Raw genomic sequence first — 25003 nt, 5'->3', positions numbered from 1 at the left:
AGGGGTAGGACTAGGTTTGTTCCAGGAGACCCCTTATCTAAAAAATGTTCCCGGAGCAGTTTCCAATTGGGAGGGGGTACCTTGGGGTAAAAAGTTCAGGTGTGTTCCGGGAACAATCTCCAGATGGGAGGGGTAAGAGGACCCTGAGCTGAAGAGTTCATGGAGAGTTCAGCTTTTCTTCTTTCAGACCCAAAGGCAGCCAGGAGGAGGAGGGTCTGAATCACACTATCACTCTGGCCAGACTTGTATGTATGTATGTGTATAGGAGACCTCCAAGCCCCACCTCTACAGTGACACACTTCCTCTGAAAAAGCTCCACCTCCTCTAGTAAGATCACACCTCCAACAGTGTCACTTCCCATGGACCAAGCATATTCAAACCACCACAGAAGGCGTGAGGGGAAGGCTGCTCCTGCCAACATTGGAAAAAGGGGAAAGCAAGGCTTTCCTAGTCCCTTTGTTTATTTATTTGTTTTCAAGACAGGGTTTCTGAGTGAGTAGAACGGGCTGTCCTGAACTCAATACCAGGCTGGCCTCTAACTCAGAGATCTGCCTGCCTCTGCCTCCTGAGTGCTGGGATTAAAGGCGTGCCCAGAGTCCCATATAATCTGGAGTTTTAAAGTTTGTAAACCTCTTGTTGACAATCCCTGACTTGTTAGCAATGTAGTCAAGCTCCTGAAATTCCTTCCTCTCCAGTGGTTTCTTAGAATGGTCTGGCAAATATTCCTGCTATTCCCCCTTTAAAATGCAACTGGAGGGCTGGAAAAAATGGCTCAGTAATGAAAAGCACATATTGCTTTTACAGAGAACCCCCTCCTAACCCTGACCCTGGCCCTGACCCTGAGTTCTGTCCCCAGCACCCAAGTCAAATGTAGCCAGTCATTTACTAGTTTGTGGATTCTTTCTTCTTCCACCCTTCTCTACACTTTTTCTACCCTTTCAGTCCCCTAACAGTAGATAGGAGAGAGAGAAAAGGATAGAGGGGGAAGGGGGCAATGTTATCCATAGACTACTTCCTGCTGATTAGGGGTGTCATGTTCCTTGGGGTAAGTTTGATCTCTGCCATCATAATACCTAATTTATTCTTTCTTCTTTGCACACAGCTACTTCACAAACCACAGGCAACAGCAACCAACCAACAGTCCACCTCTCAGGGTTCTGGCAATTACGTACCCTCTGAAAACTTCCCAGAATTCCAAGTGTCACAAAATTACAGAAACTGTCTGCAGCTGGCAAAATCACCCTCCTGCTAGAGCATGAGACAAATCATAGTCGTCCGCTGTGGACAATTTGAGGCAGGCCCAGATCCCACACCTGGGATTAAAAGAAAAGCACATTCCTGTTTCTTGTGTTTTTAAAAAAGAAAACAATATTCTCACTTCAGTCAAGCATCTCACAACCTCCTGAAGCGTCAGCTCCAGGCTGATCCAGCGCCTCTGGCCTTTGAGGATATCTGTATTCACGTGCACAAGAAAACAATCGCGTGCATGCACGCGTGCGTGTACACACACACAGAATTAAAAATTAAAGGGAAATTGGAGGCTTAGATATAAAGACAGTTTGTCTGGCATGTTAACTTTAAACTGTAATTTACAGCAGCTGTGTTTTTATGTAGTTATTTGTGCTGTAACTCTCTCTCATAGAGCTTTCAAAACCTGCTCTCTACAGGGGGAAAGACTGAGCCATGCCGTGGGCTGTGCTTTTGCAGCCTGTTTAGAGCGTAAACAGAAGCGGGAGAAGGAGTGTGGCGTCACTGCTACTTTTGATGCCAGTAGAACCACTTTTACAAGAGAAGGATCATTCCGTGTCACAACTGCCACTGAGCAAGCCGAAAGAGAGGAGATCATGAAACAGTTGCAAGATGCCAAGAAAGGTACAGTGTGTTCTACTGTAATGTATTTATTTAATTCAGGTTTTCTCAACAGGTTTATAGACACGTGTCTTACAGACTGAAGGAACCCTTGGATTGCAGGTGAAGCTCAGTGACAGAGCATTCCCACATGTTCAAGGTCCTGGCTTCTATTTTTAGCATTCCCAATCCCTGCCCACACCATGCACTCAAAGACAGATTCCTTAGCAATACATGAAGACCTTAAGGACAAAACTAAAAATCTTACAAAAGTGCCTTCTTTAGACTGGCTTAAAAACCGTTTATGCTGTCCATTATAGTAAGTTCTAGGGAAGGTGAGAGAGAAGTTGAAGAAGTGCAGAGAAACATCCCTTGTTCCCTGCCCATTCCTGTCCCTGGAACAGATTTAATTCTGATGCACTCTCTCTCTGTGAGACATAAATACCATCAAAGACTTAAGACCTGGGGAGAAAGCACAGCCCTGGGGTTTAGGGATACCAAGGGCACACTAGTTATGATGTGGTCGCCCTGGGGTTTAGGGATAGCAACGGCACACTAGTTATGATGTGGTCGAGAGTTAATGATGTTACTGTGCCTGTTACAGGACTGGTATAATCCTGAGTGCTTTAGTCACAAAAGTGGCTTTGGGGTTTTTGCATGTGTCTTTGTGTGTGTGATATGAGTGTTGGTGTTTTTACATTTGTATGAAGGCTCATATGTGTGTGAGAGTGTGCGGAAGCCAAAGCCACAAGTCATCTTCACTAGCCCTCTATTCTTTTTTTATATAACTTCATAAATTTTGTTTGTTTTTGTTTTTCGAGACAGGGTTTCTCTATGTAGCCCTGGCTGTCCTGGAACTCACTCTGTAGACCAGGCTGCCCTCAAACTCAGAAATCCGCCTGCCTCTGCCTCCTAAGTGCTGAGATCAAAGGCGTGCGCCACCACTGCCCAACAACTTTTTAAATTTTAATTTTTGTGTTATGGGAGTTTTGTCTACGTGTGTGTATGTGTGTGCCACATGTGTACCTCGTACCTTTAGAGGCCAGAAAAAAGTGGTAGACTCTGGAACTGGAGGTACAGGTGGTTGTACTCCACTGTGTGGGTGCTTAGAATTGAACCCAGGTCCTCTGGAAGAACAGCCAGTGTACTTAATCACTGAGCCATCTCTCCAGCTCCTCCACCTTATTCATAAGACAGAGTCTCTCAGTTCAACCCAGAGCTCACTGATTTGGATAGTCTAACCTGGCTAGCGTGCTTTAAGGATCCCCCTTGTCCCTTCTTAAGTGTTGGATCCCAAGTGAACTACCATGCCCAGGAGGCATTCTCTTGGGTCCTGAGGATCCAAGCTCCAGGCCTCAGACTTGGCAGAGAAAGCACTTCACTTGCTTAGCTATCTCCTCAGCCTGTGAACCACAGGTTTTTTTACTAGATTTATAGTACCAGATATGACCCTCCTCCTTTGGAAAGGGGCCCAAATCCAATTAGAAAGTAGTTGGTTACCCTCACAATAGACTTTGCATTGTTTAACCAGTGGGCACATCTTGCCTAGCCAGCCACTATTTCTGCTTGTAGGGTCCACACCTGGGTAGCACTGTATGACAGTTTCCCCCAGAAGCCTGCATAGCATCTTGTGCTTTAAAGTCTAGACAGTAGGAAGAAAGCCTCCAGCATAATTCTAACTTGATCTCTGTGACCTATGCCAGATCATGTGTGTTTGGCAATAGGGTTTTGCCATCCAGATGACTCATCATTCTTTTTTTAGATTAATTTTCATTTTAAATTTGTATACGTTAGGGGAGGTATGTGATATGTAAGTGTAGGTGCCTATGGACTTTGCACAAGGACTCCATTGGAGCTGGGTTATTTGTGTCTTAAGATTATTTACACTGGACAGTGGTGGATCACTTGGAAGGCAGAGGCGGGCAGATCTTTATAAGTTCAAGGCCAGCCTGGTCTATAGAGTAAGTTCTAGGACAGCCAGGACTAAACAGAAGAACTGTGTCTTGAATCCCCCCACCCCTCAACATAATGTATTTATTTGTTTTATGGGTATTTTGTCTGTTTGTATGTCTGCATACCAGAAGAGAGAATTGGGATCCCATGGCAGTAATTACTGTTTGCTGTGAGCATTTATGTAGGTGCTTGGAAGTCTGTCTTAAAGAGTATAAAACAACCAGGGTATTGTTAAACCGTCATCTGTCAGAATATATTAGATTTGAATATGGGAAAGTGAATGAGTTAAAGAATGAGAAGGCTTCTGAGCTCTCGGCTCTGTGAACTCAGGATATTTGAAGGTCACTGCTGAGGTCTAAGGTCTTTTGCTTTGGTTTTCTTGAGCTGAGACAGACAAGACAGTTGCTCCATCAGTGGCTCCTGGCAACACTGCTCCATCCCCATCCTCTCCCACCTCTCCCACTCCGGATGGCACTGCATCTTCAGAAATGAACAATCCCCATGCTATCCCACGCCGGCATGCACCAATTGAACAGCTTGCTCGTCAAGGCTCTTTCCGGGGATTTCCTGCTCTTAGCCAGAAGATGTCACCCTTTAAACGCCAGCTGTCCCTACGCATCAATGAGCTGCCTTCCACTATGCAGAGGAAGACTGATTTCCCAATAAAAAACACAGGTACTGTGTTCTAGCTCCGTCAGAAACAACACCGATTCCTTTAAGTTAGTCATGCCTGTCTCTCTGAAACTATTACAGGGCATGTCATTTCATATCAGAGCAAACTAGGGTCATGAATAATTATTTTCTCTTCCATCAGTAGTGACAGAGCCACAGTGGAATTTCTAGCCTGAACCACAAGGTCCATGGTTTATCCTGATATGGGTGTGCTCTCTCTCAGCTAGCCTATTTCTGTACATAAAAAGTTCCAAATTTCCATTCTTTCTGTGCTCATAGGACCCCAGAGAATTAAATAGGCTTTAGAAACATTTACAGGTTAATAGCAGCACTGTCAAAGGAACAGAAGAAATGGGTAAGTGTCCCTTGTATATGTGGGAGGTTGGCTTCCTGGGGAAGAAACTCTAAATGGCTCTCTTATCCAAATCTAAGGTCTAATGCTCATCAGGAGCAGGTGGCCGCTCATTTATTCATGGCCGCTGTGTATCCTCAGTTCAGCTGAGCCTGTCTGTAAGCTCTGTCCTTATCATATGAGCTACAGCTAAAATGGTAGATCTGGTTGGTGCTTTTACTGGCCCTATCTATTACCCTTCCCTCTGAGTCGAGTCGTGCTATCTCCATAACTGACCAGGAGGAAGCTCTGGCTCAGTAGACACTCCTCCTGACAACACTGTACAAGCACAGAGAAGATAGACCTGTGCGCAGTAGATCTAGGCTTAGAGAACACTTGGAGTTAGGTGATGATGGCAAGGCTTTTCAGCTCTCAGCACCCTCAAAATAACTGTAGGTGCTTCAGGTACCTCGTTGCAGTCTCCCTCTGGGGCAGATGCGGCACAGAATCTCTCTCTCTCTTCACAGATGCGCAAAGGCTCAGTACACATAAACTGTTTGCTCAGAAATGAGGGGCCCCGTCCTCCTCCTCCCTCCCTCTTCCCCCAGAATCTCAAATGACTTGAACCCCCACACTAGGCCAAAGCAATCTTTCTGCTTGGCTTTTCAGAATTAGTATTAAAGAGAGTCTTTAGCACCCTACATTTCAGCTCTAGAATTGATTGGGTTCTGGGAACTGGTTGAAAGTTAAAATAGGTTGCAGAGATCTTCCAGAAAGACCCAGCTATACAAAAAAGCCTCACATTAAAAAAAAAAAAAACACCAAATTCCCAACAATGTCTCAAAGAGAGATAAATTAGGGATTTGCAGAGAAAGATGATCTTAGTGCCTGCGTTACTGATGTTTTCTACTTTCCTGTCTGAAAGTTGAGGTGTTAATTTCCTGAAGCTGATTGTGTAGCCTGACAGTTGAGACTTGTCCTTCTGCAAGGGAAAGAGCTAAAGTGAGTAACTGGCAGCCCACACTGTACCGTCATATTTCAGGACTCCTCTCTTTCCTGTCTGGAACCATTTCCTTTTTGCCTTGCAGTGCCCGAGGTGGAAGGAGAGGTCGAGAGCATCAGCTCCTTGTGTTCCCAGATCACCAGTGCCTTCAGCACGCCCTCTGAGGACCCCTTCTCCTCCGCCCCAATGACCAAACCAGTGACATTGGTGGCACCACAGTCTCCTGTGTTACAAGGTGGGTGACCTCTGACCTCAGTTTTTCTCTTTAAAACTAATCCTGTGAGCATGCTTCTCCTGAACTGAAGTTGGCATCCTGAGCTTGCCAGCATCCCTCGTTTCCCTGTCAGTCACATCTTTGGGCTTTTGTTCTCTTGTCTAAGCTGTCCGTTTTTCATCATTTGGCATGAATTCATCTGTCTACGCATCCGAGAAAGTCTCTGTAGCCTCCACTCACTGCTTTATTTGCCTCTTGACCTACGGAACAGAACAGCTGTGATTCTCCATCAAGGACAATTTGTCCACCTCAGGGAAGATTTGGTATTCATTGTATGGAGACATTTTGGGATTATTACAGCATTCGAAGTACTGCCAAACATCCTTCAACATTGCAAGACAGCACCTACAACAAATTACCATCCCTCCCAAAATGCCAGCGGCGTTAACATTGAGACCTAGACCTGCCTTCTCTATACTGAAAGATCCATAAAGTAGAAGCCTCTCTTCTGGCTCACTGGTTCATTCTGTGATCTCTAGATTGGCTTTTGTGACAATAGAGTTACTTCAGGGTTGGAGTTGGTGCCATTCCCCCCAACCCCCAGTTATGCGAAATTAAATTCCCAGCTCACAGGTCAGTGAATCAGTGGCTCTGACAATTGCCCGTTCCCATGTCTTTTGAGAACTTTTTAAGTAGAAAGGGCTGCACTACAGGACAGTGCTGTTACCCCTGGAAGAAGCTGCCATAACTCTTTATTTTGCTTCTGGGTCTCAATCTTTTGACATAATCATTTGTCCATAGCTTTTCTTCTCATCTAACAGGCATTTATAGTACTAGAAAAAGTAAACTTGATATATCAAGCACTTAACAGTGCCTGACACACTGGGAAATGCTCACATGTTGTCTTATTTAATCTTCAAATAGTTCTTTAAGGTAACCATTACAAAGAAGAAGACTGAGGCTCGGATAGGCTGAGTGAATTGTGCAAGCTGTGCAGCTGGGATTTAAATTCAGATCTTCCTGCCCCACTTACATCCCACTGCCGTCTGCTTGTAGGGCACTGGGTATAGAACCTGAACGGAGCAATGTCCTTTGTCTTTAGAGGGCTTCCAGTCTTTAGCTGATGTAGTTTTGTTGTTTCATAGCCCCAGGTAAACAATACCAATACCCTGACCCAGTGTGGTTGTCCAGTCCTAAAGGGACATCATCCATGCTAAAACATGATGGAAAGCTGGAATACAGACTAGAGACTGATAAAGGAACAGGCCTTAGGAGATGAGGAGAGGAAGCCCAGCTCTCTGGATATTATGACTATTACATGGGGAAAAGACAGAGATAGCAGCAAATGACAAATGTATTAAAGTAAATGGAAACACATACCATGTGATTGTTTTTACCAGTTGTATAGGCAAACTGTAGACCCCTCATTCATGGCCTCCGTTTCTGAAGTTTCAGTTGCCTATGGTTAACTACTATCTCAAAACATTAAATAGAAAATTCCAGAAACAAAACATTCATGTTTTAAATATGTTTATTATAATATGTTCTTACAGTAATTATTAGCCTCTTGGTGTACCAAGCTTATAAATTAAACTTTATCCTAGGTTTTAATGCAGAGGTAAAAACATAGTATTATACCAGGGGCTATCTGGCTTTAGGCATCTGTAGAACACATTGGAACTCATTCCCTAATCCCAGATTTATGAGACTTTTGAAAGAATTAAATTTGGTGTATATAAAATATTGTTATCTTGATGCTGAGAACATACTAAGAAATTATTATACTTAACCCATTATTATTGTTGGCCTGATTTGATCTTTTAGAAAAGTGTAGAACAAAATGCTTTATCTACTTAATTTTAAGCCAAAGCCTAGTTGCTAAACAATCAATTTAATTTGAAATTGTATTTATTAGGCTTCATTTTTGTCTCTCATATACATATTTTCAAAGAACAGTCATTTATCAGTACAATTATTTGATATGATCTCTGTTTCTGTGAAAAGGTATGTATATCCACTGCAGGACTGCATGATCATCCCCGCACCAACTGCTCTGTCTTGTCTGTTCCAATGTTGTACGTTGGCCTGACTGACCCATCTCGTGTAGCTTGGACACCCTGCATGAATTAACTCCATCCATGTTGTCTGCTCCATTGTAGCTAATGGCACTGACTCAGCCTCCCATGTGCTTACTGCTAAGCCAGCCAATACTGCTCTAGCACCCGTAGCAATGCCTGTCCGTGAAACCAACCCTTGGGCCCATGTCCCTGATGCTGCTAACAAGGAAATTGCAGCCATACATCCGGGTAAGGTGGCCAGAGATGTTGAAATAGATTTTGGGAGCAAGTTCTAAAAAATGGCCAGCTACCTGAATGAGGACTACTATGAAAACTATATTCTTTCCTAGACAGAAGTGGCTGTGAGAAATAACTGGGAATAAAAGGATTAGATGGACTGTTCTCAGGACTGTGGGACTTGGCTGCCATAGAATTCTAATAAGCCACTGGATTTTAGTAGCACACAGCTGCCTATGGGTAAAGGTACCATGCACTGCAGGCTCATCTAAAGTGCCACAGACAGACTTTTTTGTATCTTTACTAGCTTTTCTGGGATGGTTTGGAGCTAGAGACCTGCCTGCCTGTGCCTCTGAGTGCTGGGATTAGAGGTTTACTCCACTACTGCTGACGTCTGGAGTAGGGGAAAGGGGATAGATAGTTTTTTAATTATTCATGGTTTTGGTTTTGAGGTTTTTGGTTTGGGGTTTGTTGGTTGGTTGGTTGGTTGGTTTGGTTTGGTTTTTCGAGACAGGGTTTCTCTGTGTAGCCCTGGCTGTCCTGGAACTCACTCTGTAGACCAGGCTGGCCTTGAACTCAGAAATCCACCTGCCTCCCGAGTGCTGGGATTAAAGGCATGTGCCACCACTGCCCAGTAGGATTTGGGTTTTTAAGACAGAGCCTTGTTCTGTAGCCTGTAACTCAGTCCATCTGCCTCAAACTCCTTGTTTGTGAACACAGGCATGCCCCTTGGGCCCAGCTCTGTGAGCCATGGAGTATTATAGCCAGTTCTCTGCTAGGGATGTGCCATGGCAGCATGAAAGGGTTCTGACACCAGCCAGCTGCCTTGCTTTAGGGCATCTGAGCCTCCACATGCCTTCAGATGACATGGTGCTCTAACAGGATACCATCCCACTAAAGCAGAGTCCTAGGCTGGTAACACTTCAGTCCCTCCATCATGGGACATTTTGGATCATTCACATAACCAAGGTTACCAAGTAAGAAAGACTTCTAACTCTTCCCCACTCCCTCTCTCTCTCTGGTTCTAGGGACTGAGTGGGGTCAGTCTTCTGGTGCTGCCTCTCCAGGTCTCTTCCAGGCTGGTCACAGACGCACTCCCTCTGAAGCTGACCGCTGGTTAGAAGAAGTGTCAAAGAGTGTGCGGGCCCAGCAGCCGCAGGTCTCAACTGCCCCTCTGCAGCCAGTTCTCCAGCCGCCTCCACCCGCCGCCATTGCCCCTCCAGCACCTCCTTTCCAAGGACATGCCTTCCTCACGTCCCAGCCTGTGCCCGTGGGTGTGGTCCCACCCCTACAACCAGCCTTTGTCCCTACCCAGTCCTACCCTGTGGCCAACGGGATGCCCTACCCAGCCTCTAATGTGCCTGTAGTGGGCATCACCCCATCCCAGATGGTAGCCAATGTGTTTGGCACTGCGAGCCACCCTCAGACCACTCATCCACATCATTCGCCAAGTCTGGCCAAGCAGCAGACATTCCCTCAATATGAGACAAGTAGTGCTACCACCAGTCCCTTCTTTAAGCCTCCTGCTCAGCACCTCAATGGTTCTGCAGCTTTCAATGGTGTAGACAATGGCGGGCTAGCCTCAGGAAACAGGCATGCAGAAGTCCCTCCAGGCACCTGCCCAGTGGATCCTTTTGAAGCTCAGTGGGCCGCACTAGAAAGCAAGTCCAAGCAGCGTACAAATCCTTCTCCTACAAACCCTTTCTCCAGTGACTTACAGAAAACGTTTGAAATAGAACTTTAGGCAGTCTCTGTGACAGGTGTTTTCTGTACTTAGGCAAGAGCAGGGGGTGGAGGGCAAAGGAGCAAAGGGGACTTTGCTTTCCAGATCAGCACACTTTTCACTAATCCCAGAGGTCCCAAAGAGCAAGTCCAAGCACAGTCCAGCAAGGGGTGACGTCCACAGAAGTGAGGCAAGCCTCCCTGGAGAGGACTGCCCTGCAGCTAGGCTAGAGAAGTCAAGGAAACCTGGCCTTCTGGCCCCTCTGACCCTAACAAATCTCTGGCAACAGAGAGGCAGAAGATCTGAAGAGGAATCTGTATTGAAAGCACATTTACTGGAATATGAAACATAACAGAAGCAAAACAATCTCCCTTTATTTTCAGGCCAGCCACCCGTTCCTCCCAGTCCTGGGCTGTCTCAGCGATCGCTCGATGGGGACAGTGTGGCTGGGTGAAGCCAGGCAGGCTGTGCTGCTGGGTTCACGGGAGGGCACAGCAGCAGCTGCCCAGTAGAGCTGTAGTCTGGGGATAAAGCTGAGCTTCCATTTTGAGTTACAGAATAAATATTATAAATATATATATATATATCAAAAAGCCAAAATCTTTATTTTTATGCACCTAGAATATTTTAAATAGTTCTCAATATTAAAAAGTATGAGTTGTAAGTAATCTTGCCAAAAGTGAGCGGGTTAGATGTAAGAAATTGTACATAAGATTGATTTATCATTGATGCCTATTGAAGTAAAAAAGAGGAAGGGTTGGAAGTTGTAGGCAGGAGCCCTGGCTTGTTTGTGACCATTCATGTTAACTAGCACACTGCAAAATGGTCATACTGATGACCCGTGCAGTCACTAGATAGTAGTTTTAATAAGATGAGCAAGCAGTGTTGTCCTGGTTTTAAACCTATGGTGAAATTCTAATGTCATCATTTGAATGGAATCAAATCTATGCTCTAGAGAATGTATGTTGAATCCTTTACATATCATTGCAATTTCCTTATGTTAATCCTTTAGCATTACGGTGACAATGACATAATCATATCCAGAAAAGGGAACGCAGGCTATTGTGTCGGTTTGTAATGTGGGTCTTAATGGGTTCTGTCCTTGAAGTTTTGTTCCCATAAGTTTTACAGGGATGAGATTCTGGTTTATGTGCTGTGTGTGTCTGTGTCCCCTTCTGCCCCAACCATGAACAGAACATCCCATGCCAGTTGCAGCTACTTGACCATGGGTAACAACATGAGACCCCATCTCATTTTTACTTTGAACGTTGGCCTTACAATCAAATGTAAGTTATATATACATATATATATATATATATATTTGTACTGATGAGAATTTATAATCTGCTTTAACAAAAATAAATGTTCGTGGTAGAGTTTTTGCCCATGAAGGGCTGTTCTTATTTGCAAATGAGTTTATAGTTCTGTTTTTAATCTAACTCTCTTTTTACCACTCATTTCTAACTTGTGACTGTAAAATCTTTTGGGGGGATTAGTATATCCTTAAATTTCAGGGTATGACTGGGATCTGCAGCAATAGTATGGTCTACACCAAGAAGCCAGAGACTATTAGCCCCAGCCCAGGGGTAGAGTGGAGCTGTGGGTGTAGAGACAGGGTCTCACTATGTAGCCCTGGCTGGCCTTGAGCTCAGAGATCCACCTACCTCTATCTCTCAAATGCTGGGCTTTAAGGTGTGTGTGTCCCACCATGCCTAATAGCACTGCTTCTCAGTCTTAGCTATAGATTGGAATTACCCAAGGTGTAACTCAGTGGAACATGTTCTAAGCATGCATGAGATCCCCCAGTGCATACACACACAGGCATGTTCACACACCACCTATAATACCAAGCCTACTCACAAGGCCAATTAAGTCAGACTATCAGTGGAAGAGGGGAGGTTCCCAAGCTGTGCTTTAGACTGAGGAGTTACTTGTGTGCTCTGTGTAGCGTGTAGTTCAGCACCCTGACCTGGAGCAGTTCGTCCCTCACTCCCCAATTCAGCCCCTACTCCAACCTGCAACAAAAATGTCTGGAACCTAGATATTCCTCAGCTCTCTGAGCAAAATGACCTGAGACACCACTCACACAGGAAGCTTTGTGTTCCAGCAAGTGTCAGAACTTTGCTCCCATAGTAACCTGTGTTACTAGACAGTCTTCCAGAGGAGTCAGAGAAAACGTGGGACGAGCCCTGGAAGCTCATTAAATCCAGGCATCTTCCTAGAGCATTAAGAAATCAGAGATTGTAAAAGATGCATGCCTTCCTGCAGCTCAGACTACTAAAATCACTGCCCTGTCACATTACATCCAGCTGATGCTGGGTTCTATGGGTTGTTTACTCTGAGACAGGAGCTCACTGTGGCCCAGGCTGCCTCACACTGTGGCTCTCCTGCTTCAGCCTCTCAAGCCCTGGGATTGTAGGCATGCAGCACCATTCACAGCTGTTGTTCTATAGACTTTACAGCTGTGCTTCTGTGTATGCAGTCAGGACAGCTGGCCTGAGTCAGTTCTGCTGTCCACCAGGGAGGTTCCAGAGAGCACACACAGCCATCAGGCTTGGCAGTGAGTGCCTTAACCACTGAGCCATCTCACCAGCTCCCAGCTGCTGTTTGCAGCATAGTCTGAGTTTCTCTAGCAACAGATAAGCTCCACAGATTCCTACTTAAGGAAGCATGACTCTTCGCTACTCGGAGCAGGCCAGTGAGCTGTGTAAGGAGTGAACCTTTTCAGACTGTCTGGCTTTTCCATCCCACATCCCTGCATCACAGCCTATGGCCTCCACCTTGCTGAGTGCTTTTCCCCAGCATTATACTGTGAGCTTCACACAGTGATGGTGGTGAAGGCAGCTGTGCCACTGCCACTGCCTAGGAAGATGGACAAGCCTGAATGACTGCTCACCTCTCCCCACAGACCTGGATTCTAGCAGGAATGCTTGTCTGACTGAGCAGTTACCGCCCCCCTACCATCACAGACACCCCATCCAGCTGGCTCTGCAGTGTGCTAAGTGGATTCTCAAATTGAGCCCCTCTCACCCAAAATCAAACGTGCTTTGAAACACGGACAGTTTTGAAAGCTGACATGGCAATTGGGTCTTTCAAGCTTCGGAGCATTTCAGAACTTTAGGTTAGGGATGTTCAATTAGTAAAGTCTACAAATACTTAAAAGCTTAAAACACTTTGGTCCAAAGCATTTCAGATAAAAGGTGCTCGGTGCAGCAGATACTATAGAGGGGAGGTGTAAAGGGTTCCTCTTCTTCACAGCAGCCTGTGGTCATACCAGACAGACCCTGCTGAGCACTACAAGGGAAGCCGGCACTGGCAGCTGCTGGGGGCTCAACCCTGGATTTCTGAGAGGGGCAAGATCTGAAAGACGACTCCCTCTGCAAGCCATGTCTTACCATCCCTTCTCCCCGGCAAACTATCCAGAGCTGGCGCCACAGCCAGCCTTTCATCCCTGCTGCCACACAGGCTGGGCATTCGGCTGGAAGCGGGAGCAGCTGGCACAGCAGAAGCTGGAGTAATATTCATTGCCACAGAGCTGGGCCTGCAGAATCAACGCACAGTTGGCCAGCTCCGGCTGGTCGGTGCAGTCCTTGCCAAGGTCCCTGGACTGTGCGGCTGGTGCTGCAGGACAAGGAGAGAAAGGACTGAGGCAGCTCTTGCTGCAGCCTCTCACAGGCCCTCCTGTGACCCTTATCTGTGGCCTATGCCCAGTGCACAGCCTTTTCCCAGGCTTTCCCATTACTGGCTAGACCATCGATGGCTCCACATTAACTTCCTGTCCTACTGTCTGGAGCTGGAAAGCCAGTGACAGCTATATGGGCCCAGATTGGCAGGAAAGATAGGAGGGTCAGTCCTCGGGAAACTGGAAGTCAGCAAGCCATTGCCATCTTCCTATTGCTACTGGGTTCCGCCAACCTCCCCAGCTTGCATCTGTCTCCTATATCCCCATCTTTCCTGGTTTCCACCTGAGAACGTGATGAATCTTCAAAGTTCTAAGACTACACAGAGGCCCAAGCCCATGTGCCACCCTCAATATCTTACGAGTGTCTGGTGATTGTTAAGAGTTTGATTCCACTCTCTCATCCTGCAATTACCCCTCTTCTCTCTGCAGGCTCTGTGCAGCACTGTCCCTACCACGAGGCACACAGGGCTAGTATCTCCATTTCCCTATTCCTTCAGAAGATACCATGAAAAGACCAGACCACCCAAACAGCCTTCAAAAGGAGGTTTGGCACGCTTACCAGTACAACCAGAGGACTCTCCCTGCACGTCTGTGGTAGCAAACAGTTTTTTTCAAAGTCTGAAACTTTGATTCCAACTATGAGCTGTAACAGCCCCAGGCTATCATGATAGGTGCTCCAGACGGGGCTTAAGACAAGTCACTTCCCCATGTGATGGAGAGAATAAAAACATCCCCCTCAAAGGGGTGCTCCAAGGACTGTGCTGAGTTATAGTGTAGCAGACACCTGGGATCTCTGTTGGGAGGCTGAGGCAGACCACAGCTTCAAGGCCAGCTTGGGCAACTCAGTAAGACCCTATTTCAAGCTAAAAATACTAAAGAAGAGAGGAGAAAGACATAGGGGAATAAGTTTGGTGGTAGAGTATAGGGTGCTTGTCTGTAACACAGAACCCACTTAAAACAGCACCCAGGACATGCCATAACCACAGCAAAAACCTGAGTGCTGTCTGCTGCCCTGGCCCCACAGCCGTGTCCTCCCCTCAGAAAATGAGACAGACAGAATCCCCACAATATATCCTATTCACTTAACCCTTGGGCAGAACAAGCCAGGGTGAGAAAAGCCTAAGCCACCACCCCATGCCAACTAACTCCAGTGCTCCCAGTCGGCAGCATGAGACACTATGTGACTCCAAACCAACGAGTTAGAACATAGATCTGCAGCCTGGTCAGTGGAAGGAATACAGACAGGCCGGAGGGGGACAGCTGGGCTTCTGGAGAGATGCCTCCAGAATATGGAGCATATTCTTAGCCACATGCAGCAGAGAGCAAAAGAGGCCTGTGGCCGTGGGTGGGGTCTGGGAGATCACACATCACCAAAAGCCTAAAAGCCTACTAGCCACCATTGTCAAACAAGCTTCCCTCACTGTAGACACATCTATGGCTGATCACAAATGTAAACATCCAGGTCCCCTTGAGGAGTTTGGTAGTGTGGTAGGTTTTGTTTTAAGTCAGGATAATGTCAGTCATATCCTGTGCAACCCAAGTTCTAGAATTCATAGGCGTGTGTCCCCATGTGTCACCATGCTCAGATCCTCAGTCTCCTAAGGACCCTTCCCTTCACCACAGTAAATCTGCATACTGGGGTTTCCTGATCAATGTATAGATGAGTGGGATTTTCTAGAAACATCAAAGGTAGAAGTCCTGCCATATGGGACTTTGACCAGAGTGCGGTCACACAGGCACACACAGTCACAGCCATGTGAGTCTCCATATTGCAGAGCACTTGGCTGGGCCCTGGGTTCCCAGGGATCTCAGGGAGTTCACAGAGGGAAACCCGAGTGTCAATCTCACAAAGCAACACTGTAGCACACACCTTCAACCCCTGGCCAGTTCTCACCCTCAGTCTGGCATCCAGGAGGACAGCCAGGCCTGCCCCCGTGGCACGGCAATGTTCAAGCACACTAGGCAGTTGGTACCATTACCGCCAAGCCAAGACCCTTTCTCCGGCATCTTCAGGATGCACCTCAGATTATGAGAACTGGCTGCTTGACTGGAGGCTCTGAGCTGTTTGATGTTCCATCTCCCTGAAACACTAAGACCTGTGGAGAGCACTGTGAGGGGCCCCTCTTGCCCTGTCACTTAAACACAGAGCCCCTGCAAATTTGAACATCAAACAGTCCTGCTTCACGAGTTCTGAGATGGAGCTTAACAGAACAGGCACAGTAGCACCTTGGAAGCAGAGGCAGGGAGATTAAAGGTGAGACCAGCGTTGGCTACATAACAAGTTCAAGGTCAGCCTGGGCTACATAAGTTAAGTAAAATCAGGAGTCAAAAAGCCTGGGCTTGAGTCCCAGCTGGCCACAAATCTGCTGTGTGAACAGTGGGAACACCCTGCAGCTCTCTGGCTGCCTGTCTCGTGGAAAAAGGGTGAGGGTGACTGTATCCTATTACATGCCTAGATGATCAAAAACACACGTTTCCATCCTACAGCCATTTTTTATATAAATTTTTAATCTTTATCTTTAAATTACAAACTGTACATGATTTGGAAAGGAGACTGTGCCAACAATGATCAAAGAATCTGTCCTATGCCTTTTCTCTTCTATTTATTTATTCTCCGTGTTTGTCACGGTGCTGGGCTAGAGCCTAAGGCCTTAGGCAAGAGCTCTGCACTGAGCCACAGTCCAGACCCACAGGGCCTTCTGCCACCCTGATTAGAATTTGTAGACTTTAGCAGCCAACCACCATGAACATTATGTTAGGGATAAAGCTGGTGACCTTGAATGACAGAACTCTGGCCACTTTGCTACATCTTCACCACGGCCTTAGATGGTGGGCTAGCCCCAGTAAAGCGAGGCTCTAGGGCCATAATAAACACCCACCCCTGTTACAGTGCCAGAAACCGGAACGTGAGCACAGATGAGAACGAGTGTCTTGGATCACTAAGCTCGTGGCCCTTGGTGCTCAGCTGCCTTCAGGACAGCAAAGCCCACGACGAGCCTTTCTCACCTGGGAGGGCCACCTTCACCTCGGTGCTGCGACTCACAGCCTGGCTCCCACGGAAGGCACTGCATGTGTAAGAGCCCTCATCCCTGGGCCGCAAGTTGTGGATCAACAGTGTGCCATCTGGGGACTGGTGCACACGGTGACCGTCTGCCTGTATTGGCAGGCCATTCCTGGAGGGGAGAGAACATCGGGAGAGGCATGCCCTGAGAGGCCTGGGAGAGGAGAAAGACATTAGCCAAGTCTATTCCAGAGCTAACCTTCTCTCCCCATGAGGGTGGGTAGAAGACACCTCAGGGAAGAGAGGACAGGTGCACTCAATTAGTAGGAGGACATTAAAAGCCAAGTGACACAACTCAGCTCACTCGTCACAGTTTGCCCTGAATCCACAAAGGAGCCCACTCCAGCTTGTCACTGACAAATGCCAGGCCCCCGGGTCAGGGGAAGGATACATGTGCCTTCATGGCACAGGAGAGGTTGCCAGTGTCCAAAGAGCCTCCCACAAGAAAGAGGCAGCTGGTGTGAAGAGAGGAGACCGCAGCAGGACTGGCCAGCCGAAGAGGACCGTGGGCATTTGGGAACTTGAAGACAAGCTGTCACTGTCAGAGCAAGAAGGCAGAGGGAGCCAGTCAGGACTCTTGAGTTCCTAGCAAATGTTTAAGCAGGCAATGGGAGTGGCTAGGGGCTTGAGGGGAGCAGGGTCTGGCTGGGGTGGCCTGGAATAAGGGCAAGCAGCGAGCAGGTGCTGCTTCGTGCACACAGAGAAGATGACAGGACACTGAAGTATACAGACAGTGAAGGTCAAATGTAGGAGGTGGAGACAGAAAACCAGACGGCTTGGGTGATGGTGGTTCTAGGACCTACCTCCTCTCCCTAAGAGGGCAAACGGATGACTGGGTCTCAGCTCGCTGATGCCTGCCACTCACTCACTCACATCACTCACTGATGAGTAGAAAGGAGTGAATAGTGAGATGGTGCTTTGAGTCTGAGATAGCTGTGAGATGTTAAATCTGAGATCTGGAGCCGCAAAGTCCAGACCCAGAAGTGTATCGTTTGCACCTGTGGATGGGTACGTCTCCAAAGCTGTCCAGGTGACAGCTCTGAGGACACTAGGGAAGCCATGGGAAGGGAGTGTTTTGAGAAAAAAAAAGCAAGTGGCCAGTAGGACATCACCACAGATGAAGGAAAGACTGAGACCTCCTGTGGTGGGAGGGGCAGGGAGGTGATTGGTGGCCTCTCCAGTACCATGTCCTCTAGAGCAGGAGCCAGATGTAAACAAAGCAATGATCAGTAGAGACAGCAAGATGTCCCCATGCTTCCAAGTGGGGACTCTGTGAGCACTGAAGCCCCTGGCATCAAGGTCATCTAAGAGGCACCGGACCTCCACTGTCACTCTCACCCCCCACCAATGCATCTCTCCAGGAAATGCATCTCTCACCCCCCACCAATGCATCTCTCCAGGAAATGCTCGCCGTTGGCCACTTGTTACTCCTCCCAAGAGCATCTTTCCCTCTTGCTCCCTCCCTGGTCTCTTCCCTGACTCTCCCTGATCCAAAGCCTTACTACTTTCCTTTATGCACAGTCAGCACCCGAGGGAAACCTGGACCAGGGCCATTTCTCAGCTCATAGTGGACTGAGTCCAAGTGACCCCCAAATCTCCAAACAGTAACCTAAGTTCTGATACAGTTTGGATCAGAGTTCACGAAGTTGGGGCCGGAGAGATGGCTTAGCAGTTAAGAACTCATTCTTGCAGAGGACCATGGTTCAGTTTCCAGCAACTGCATGGTGGCTCACAGCCATCTATAACCCCAGTTCCAGGAAATCCGACCCCTTTTCTTTCTCTTTCTCACCCTCCATAGGCACCAGGCCTATATGTTGTACACATACACATGTAAGCAAAACATTCATACACATAAGTACATTTGAAAAAAAATCATTGAAGACTCCAAAGCTGCATGCAGCCCTGAGGGTCTCAATATGGAGGAAACAGCCATGTCCGGAAATTCTGTTCACTGTCGTAACCTGGACAGAGAGAATGCTCCTGTCAGCAAGTAGATGTTCTAGATGCTGCCAAACCTATCATGCACAAGCCTAAAACAGCAAGTTTGTCTGGTCCAATATTTCAGTGATACTAAGGTTAAGAAATTAGTTCCTGGTGTAGTAGCATACACCTTTAATCCCAGCACTTGGGAGGCAGAGGCAGGCGAATTTCTGAGTTCGAGGCCAGCCTGGTCTACACCAGGACAGCCAGGGCTATACAGAGAAACCCTGTCTCGAAAAACCAAAAAAGAAAAAGAAAAGAAAAAGAAACGGCAACCCAGCCAGTGGGAAAGCTGTCCTCTGGAGCTCTGTGGTGTAGGAAGAGGCTGCAGCCTCCAACCCTGGCCCTAGGCCTCAGAGCATGGCATAGGGGCAGTGTTGACAGTGACATTTCTGACAGAGTGAGACTGTACTGACTGCACTGACTGGAGTACCACTTTACCTGGACCACCGGATGTTCACACTTTCTCCAGCCACCACACACAGAAGCCTGGCAGTGTCACCCTCTGCCACCGTCACAGCAGGAGGCAGGCCTGTGATTGTCAGCTCCCCTAGGCATGAGAAGACATTGTCAGTGGCTAGCCCAACCCCTCTGCCACCTCCCACCACTTTCCCCCCACCCCCAGACTTCCTCCTTACTGAGAACTCTGAGCTGGACCCAGCGCTGGTCTCGGTCCTGCCCATTAAAAGCAACACAGCTGTAGTAGCCACCATCTTCCACAGCCACTCGGCTGATGACCAGAGAGCCATCAGGCTGCACCTGGTGCCTGGGGATGAAACACAGTCATTGTCTTTGACCCAAGTGGATCAGGGGAGGCATTGTAGGGAGGGGAGCTGGGCAGGACCCTGCTGTTCAAAAATGCCTACCCAGAGAGCCGCTGAGGCACACTTGAGCCACACAGTGCAGTGCCTGCACTTCAGTAAGTCACTTGATGATACCTGGCTTCTAAACTCAGTAACACATCATTTCACATTTTCTGATTTAAAAGCTATTTGGGGCCAGGTGTGTTGGCCTATAATCCCAGAACTCAGGGACTGGCAAAGCAGGAGGATTGCCATAAGTTTTTGATGCCAGCTTGGTATACATCGTGACTCCCATGCCAGTCTGAGCTACAGTGTGATCTGTATGTCAAAAAACAAAAAAAAGGTGGGTGGAGAGACGAGTTGTAGCGTGGGCCTTTAATCCCAGCACTCAAGAGGCAAAGGCAGGGGGAATCTCTTGAGTTTGAGTTTGCTCTACAGAGCAAGCTGCAAGTCAGCCAGTGCAGTAAAGTGCTTGTCTTGCAAGCATAAGAACTAAGTTCAACCCTCAGAATCCATATTTAAAAGAGAGGAAGGGGGAGGAAGAGAGGCAGGCAGGCAGGCAGGCATCGGGGGTCGGGGGGAGAGTGCTTATAATTGCAGCACTGGGGTTGCCAGGCTTGCCCTTCTCCCCCCTTTCCTTTTGCCTTGCTAAAAACCATGAGATTACATTCCTAAAGCAAGCAACCGTAGTTGACTTTCATTTGCTACTTAGTGGGTTCTTTTTCCCACCCTTTATCACACACACACACACACACACACACACAGTTTCAACCTCTTTCACTACATAGGAGAGAAAGGATAGGGTGGAAGGAGAGAGATCCCTAAATCTAATTTCTTTCCTTTTGTTGCTTCTTTGCTACTAACAAACTGCAACCTACCCCACCCCCGAATGATTGACAACAACCTACCCTCTGGGGGTGGAGGAGCTAGCATTTATGTATCCTCTGAAAAGTTCCCAAAATTCCAAACATCATACAATTGCAGAAATAATCTGGTAGGACCTCACTTGTGCCAGAGCACAAGGCAAAGCACCATCAGCTGCTGCTGACAGCTCGGTGCAGCCCTGCAGCTGGCATGAAACAAAAGTACACGCTCTTCATCACAAGCCACCAAGGTCTGTTCCCTAACTTGGCCACTTCCCGCTCCTGAGGCTGACTGCTAAGGTCCAACTCTCAAAGTACTGAAGGCCAGCAATCAAAAGCCCCCTTTGGCTCACCTAATTAACATGCCCAATTAAATACCTCATCCTGGCAGGGGGGTTCTTCTTGTACGTATTTTTTAAAGATTTATTTGTTATGTATACAATGTTCTGCCTGCATATATGCCTGTACATACATGCAGAAGAGGGCACCAGATCTCATTACAGATGGTCATGAGCACCATGTGGCTGCTGGGAATTGAACTCAGGACCTCTGGAAGAGCAGTCAATGCTCTGATCCTCTGAGCCATCTCTCCAGTCCCCTCTTGTACCTTTATAAACCACATCTTCCTATGGGCCACTCTAACCAGAGACACTATCTTCTCTATCCAGAAACAGTCCTTTGTCCCACTGTAGGACAAACATCCCGCTCCTTCCCTGTCCCCCTCCTCCTCTAGCTCCTGTCTTTGTCTCTTATTCCCTGCCCTTTGTCTTCTCAGAGATAAATAAATGTCCTTTGTGCTAAGAACTTGGTTTTAGGGGTCCCAAGTGGATGCGTTCCCTTTCAATGGCTCGCACTATATAGTTCAGAGTGTTCTGGAACTCCATACATAGACCAGGCTGGCCTTAACTCACAGGAACTACCTCTGCCTCCAGGGTGCTGGGATTAAAGGCTTAGACTTGTTGTTTTTTGCCATGTGCAAACAGCCTCAAATCCTGTAACAGCCTCAAATTCTGTAGTGAACTGCGTGCTATTTAGCGCCTGTGTGTAACCTGCTGGCAAGCAGCATATGCTTCTGAATAGCTCCCTGCATCTTCCAAGACAGACAGTCAACAGCAGCAATGGGACCACCCAGGGCCTGCAGAGCTGCCTCCTCCCGTGGCCGACCTCCTATTGTCATCAACCATACTTTGGAAATGCCCAGAACTGTTGCGTTCCAACTCTGTCCCTCCAGGGCCTAGAGTCCTGCTCTGGCCTCCATAGGATGAGGCATGGCTAGAGACAGGACAGGGCAGCAGGAGGGAGGGGCTGAATGAACCTGGGAGAAGAGACCAGCTGCCCATCTCTTTGCCACTCGATGGTAGGGACCGGGAAGCCTTCAGCACGGCAGGTCAGCCGGATCCGCTGGCCAGGACTGGCATCTACCACTCCAGGCTGAGTCCGGTCCAGACGTAACCTACAGAACAAGGGGCCTGGTCTTCCACTTCTCTCCACAACAGGGTCCTCTGCATGAGCCTCATTCTCCCTCTCTAGTCAGTATTGGCTTCCTAATATGATCCTTTAGTTCTGTTTAGGACCCCAACGCTGTTGTTAAGAACTGGGGTAAGGTCTGAAAGGCTCGGGCTGCCTGCCACCTTAGCTGACTAAACACACCCAGTATGTCTCTGTCTACCTCCTCCTGCCTATCTGCCACTAGGCCTTGACTGAGGTGCTGCCTTCTTTGCCTCCCAAGTCCCCTGAGATGGAACCACCCTTCAAGGCCAGCTCAAGGAGCTAGGGTTTCCTAATTGTCACCTCTCAGAGCCCCAGTCACTGGGTGGCAAAACCCAAGCACAGCACAAACCTTCCCTCCTCCCCTATTGAGACCATGGACCAGGAAAGGCCGGGAGAAGTGGTGCACGCTGTTGTGTTACCTGGTGGCAGGCCTGGGGTGTGAGGGAGAGAGGACCCTGTGGCCCCCCGCTTCTGCTCCTGTTCCACGGTGCCGAGGACCATGGCCAAGGTCTGGGTTCCTGGGCTCAGGAAAATGCCTCGGCTGGCCCTCAGGCAACACTGCCATGTCACCCCCTGTCGCGAGGCCAAAAGAAGCAAGGTATGAGCTTTGAGAAGGAAATGGAAGAGGATCCACAAGATCAGAAAAGACATGGGGAAGGAAGAGGGCGACAGGGTGTAGTTCCTGTCCCAGGAAGAAGTGACCCAAGGAAAAACTTAAGCCTTTCTAGGGTGGGTCAGCCCCTGCGCAGCCCCTCCCTACCTCCCTTCTTCAGTCCCAACTCTTGTTTTGTGAGACTCTGGGAGGTAGAATGAACGGGATGGGACAGAAACCTGTGACTTGAAGCTGTATCTCCTGGGGCTCATGGCCTGGCCTGTGGCTGCCACAGCTATAGATGCCAGCATCCTCCGGCCTCAAGCGGCTGATGATGAGGGAGCCATCTGCCTGGAGCTGGTACCTGAGTGGAGAGAGGAGAGATGTGATTTCTGGGCTCCTGAGGGCAGTAAGAGTCTTCCAGCTCCCATGCTACCAGAGAAGACCATAGCCCCATAGCACTCTGAGCCCTCTCACACTTCCAAGGCATGCCAGAAGGGCTTCTCTACAAGAGAGGACATTGCACATACAAGAGGTGGAAGGTAGCGACTGCTCACCAGTATCTTACAGTGTACCTCTCACGCAGGAGATGGGACCATGGTTTTACACGCACCTGTTAGAGGAGATGGGCCGGCCCTCTTTCTGCCACCCTGCCTGGAATTCCGGGGGGATGTTGCCAGGGCAAAAGAGTTGTACCGCCTGCCCTGGAGCTGCCTGTACCAGGGAGGGTTCAGAGCCTGCCAATCGGATCCTGGAGAGATGGGAGGGTATGCATCTGCTGCCTCCTGGCACAGGAGCATGGCCAGGGAAACACTCTTGTAGACATTTGTAAGGCTAGAGTCCCATGGGAGACACCCCCAGGCACTGCCCCTGAAGCAGACAGCCCAAGGGGGTAGGAGGAGACCGAGAAGGGCCACAGGACAGACCATGTGTGGAGCCGACCGGCACAGAATGGTTGACCCTTGCAGCGTGTGTTTCGGTTCCTTAAGTCTGCTCATTTCCCCAAGCCCCTTATTCATACAATGGAACGACTGATAAATAACAAGCAATATCAAACCTACAATATATTCAGGGAGTGGGACATTATCACTATTTCACAAGTGAAGAACCTGAGGTTCAGAGCTAGCTTTTCCAGCTAGACACAGACCTTGGTACAGTAGCTAGATGAGAGGATGAATGTAGGAACCGATACCTCTATTAACCCACAGCATCCCTATCTGTAATGAGATGATGACAAGATCCACCTGGCCAGACTGTCTAAGAGTCAGAAATAAAGCATGGGATGGGGTTCGGCCCTGGCCTGGGTATCCTATGCCTTACCTGGGAAGCAGGCCTCACCTGTAGGAGGGGCTATGTGTAGGCGGCACTGCTGGCCTAGCCTCTCTGTCCAGTCCAGGAACTCTGGGCCGGATTTCCTGGCCTCCAGGCCGGTTTCCATGGGCTGGGATGTGGGGTGGCTCCCCTGGCCCAGGCTCTTGTTCTCTCCGCCAAGGGCTTCCAGAAGGGGAAGGCAGTCTCGGGACTGTGGCTCCTGCCCTGTGCCAGTCAGGTTCCTGCTGGCCTCCAGGACCACGTTGGCCACCATCCACATGGACACGATGCCCACCGGCTCCTGCTTCAGGATGGCGGGGCCCATGCTGTCCCCGGCAGGTGTTCATGCACTCCTGCTCCGATGCAAAGTTATTGGCGTTGCCATGACAGCCACCATACCAAAAGCGGTTACACCGGCCCACTGATCCCACAAAGTACCAACGGGCGGCCCAGTCTCCACAGGACCCTTGAGCACTAGGCAGCAGACACCGCACTGGGTAGGCTGTGGATTGGGGATGGAAGATTTCACCAGTGAGAACACTACTCACTTTCGCCTTAAGGAGCATACTTGTCCTGCTTTAAAGAGCACAGCCCCACTCTTGCCAGGACCCCTGACCTCCCTTAGGAGCCCAGGGTCTGTCCTAGACAGCAGCCTCCACCCATACCAAACTAGAGTCCCCAGGAAGAAAAGACCAGGGCTCCCTGAGCAAGCTAATGTCCCTTCCAGCCTGATCCTCATGGTGTGGTGCGCACATAAACCAACCGGGAGTTCATTGTGGCTGCCTCTGAGGGGCTATGAATGTACGCAGCAGGACAGCTGGTCAGCCTAGACAGCCTGCTCCATCTCTTCATGTTCCAAGTGGCCTTGGCTGCCAGTCCTGATCCCCACCCTTCTGCAGAGCCCTGGGCCACCAGGCTATCAGACTTTAGATGAATATTCTCATGACAGAGCCCGGAAGCACCACCCATCTGCCATCCCATGCTTCAGCCCCGACCTTCTCTCTAAAACTCAGCCGCTACTCCCTGTAACATACACCCCATCTCAGGCACAGGCAAGCCCTACAGCACATTGCCTACTTTGTCCTGCCCTTCCTTTGGGAGGAGCCTCATTCCAGACACAGGATGGACCTTGTTTTATTTAAGATCCCCATTTTTCTTTCTCTCTCTTTCTCTCTTTCTTTT

The 25003-nt window shown here is 48.5% G+C and overlaps 2 protein-coding genes across 14 annotated transcripts in view; one reads left to right on the top strand and one right to left on the bottom strand.

Annotated features, from left to right (window-relative positions):
- Window positions 1–11452, top strand: part of Numb (NUMB endocytic adaptor protein) — a 133864-nt gene extending 122412 nt beyond the window's left edge. For 6 of the 11 annotated variants that reach the window (XM_021178572.2, XM_029484586.1, XM_029484593.1 and 3 more), the window contains 5 exons: window positions 1668–1872; window positions 4186–4476; window positions 5893–6042; window positions 8181–8327; window positions 9344–11451. In XM_021178572.2, the coding sequence (XP_021034231.2) occupies window positions 1668–1872; window positions 4186–4476; window positions 5893–6042; window positions 8181–8327; window positions 9344–10059 (1509 nt within the window). In that variant the 3' untranslated portion in view covers window positions 10060–11451. Of the gene's footprint in view, window positions 1–1667; window positions 1873–4185; window positions 4477–5892; window positions 6043–8180; window positions 8328–9343 lie in introns of all 11 variants that reach the window. The other 5 variants (XM_029484590.1, XM_029484591.1, XM_029484592.1 and 2 more) reach the window with 3 other exon arrangements.
- Window positions 11453–13136: 1684 nt separating this feature from the next.
- Papln (papilin, proteoglycan like sulfated glycoprotein) overlaps window positions 13137–25003 on the bottom strand; it is a 28838-nt gene continuing 16971 nt past the window's right edge. For 2 of the 3 annotated variants that reach the window (XM_021178969.2, XM_029484585.1), the window contains exons 20-28: window positions 23849–24323; window positions 23124–23261; window positions 22750–22874; window positions 22338–22491; window positions 21743–21880; window positions 19400–19527; window positions 19203–19311; window positions 16727–16893; window positions 13155–13659 (exon numbers count right to left, since the gene is read on the bottom strand). In XM_021178969.2, coding sequence (XP_021034628.1) covers window positions 13484–13659; window positions 16727–16893; window positions 19203–19311; window positions 19400–19527; window positions 21743–21880; window positions 22338–22491; window positions 22750–22874; window positions 23124–23261; window positions 23849–24323 — 1610 coding nt within the window. In that variant the 3' untranslated portion in view covers window positions 13155–13483. Of the gene's footprint in view, window positions 13660–16726; window positions 16894–19202; window positions 19312–19399; window positions 19528–21742; window positions 21881–22337; window positions 22492–22749; window positions 22875–23123; window positions 23262–23848; window positions 24324–25003 lie in introns of all 3 variants that reach the window. The other variant, XM_021178970.2, reaches the window with a different exon arrangement.

The sequence above is a fragment of the Mus caroli genome, chromosome 12, assembly GCF_900094665.2.
Source record: "Mus caroli chromosome 12, CAROLI_EIJ_v1.1, whole genome shotgun sequence".
Classification (NCBI taxonomy): Eukaryota; Metazoa; Chordata; class Mammalia; order Rodentia; family Muridae; genus Mus; species Mus caroli.
Note: the sequence above shows the minus strand (reverse complement) of the source record. Positions and strands in the feature narration are given on the sequence as shown.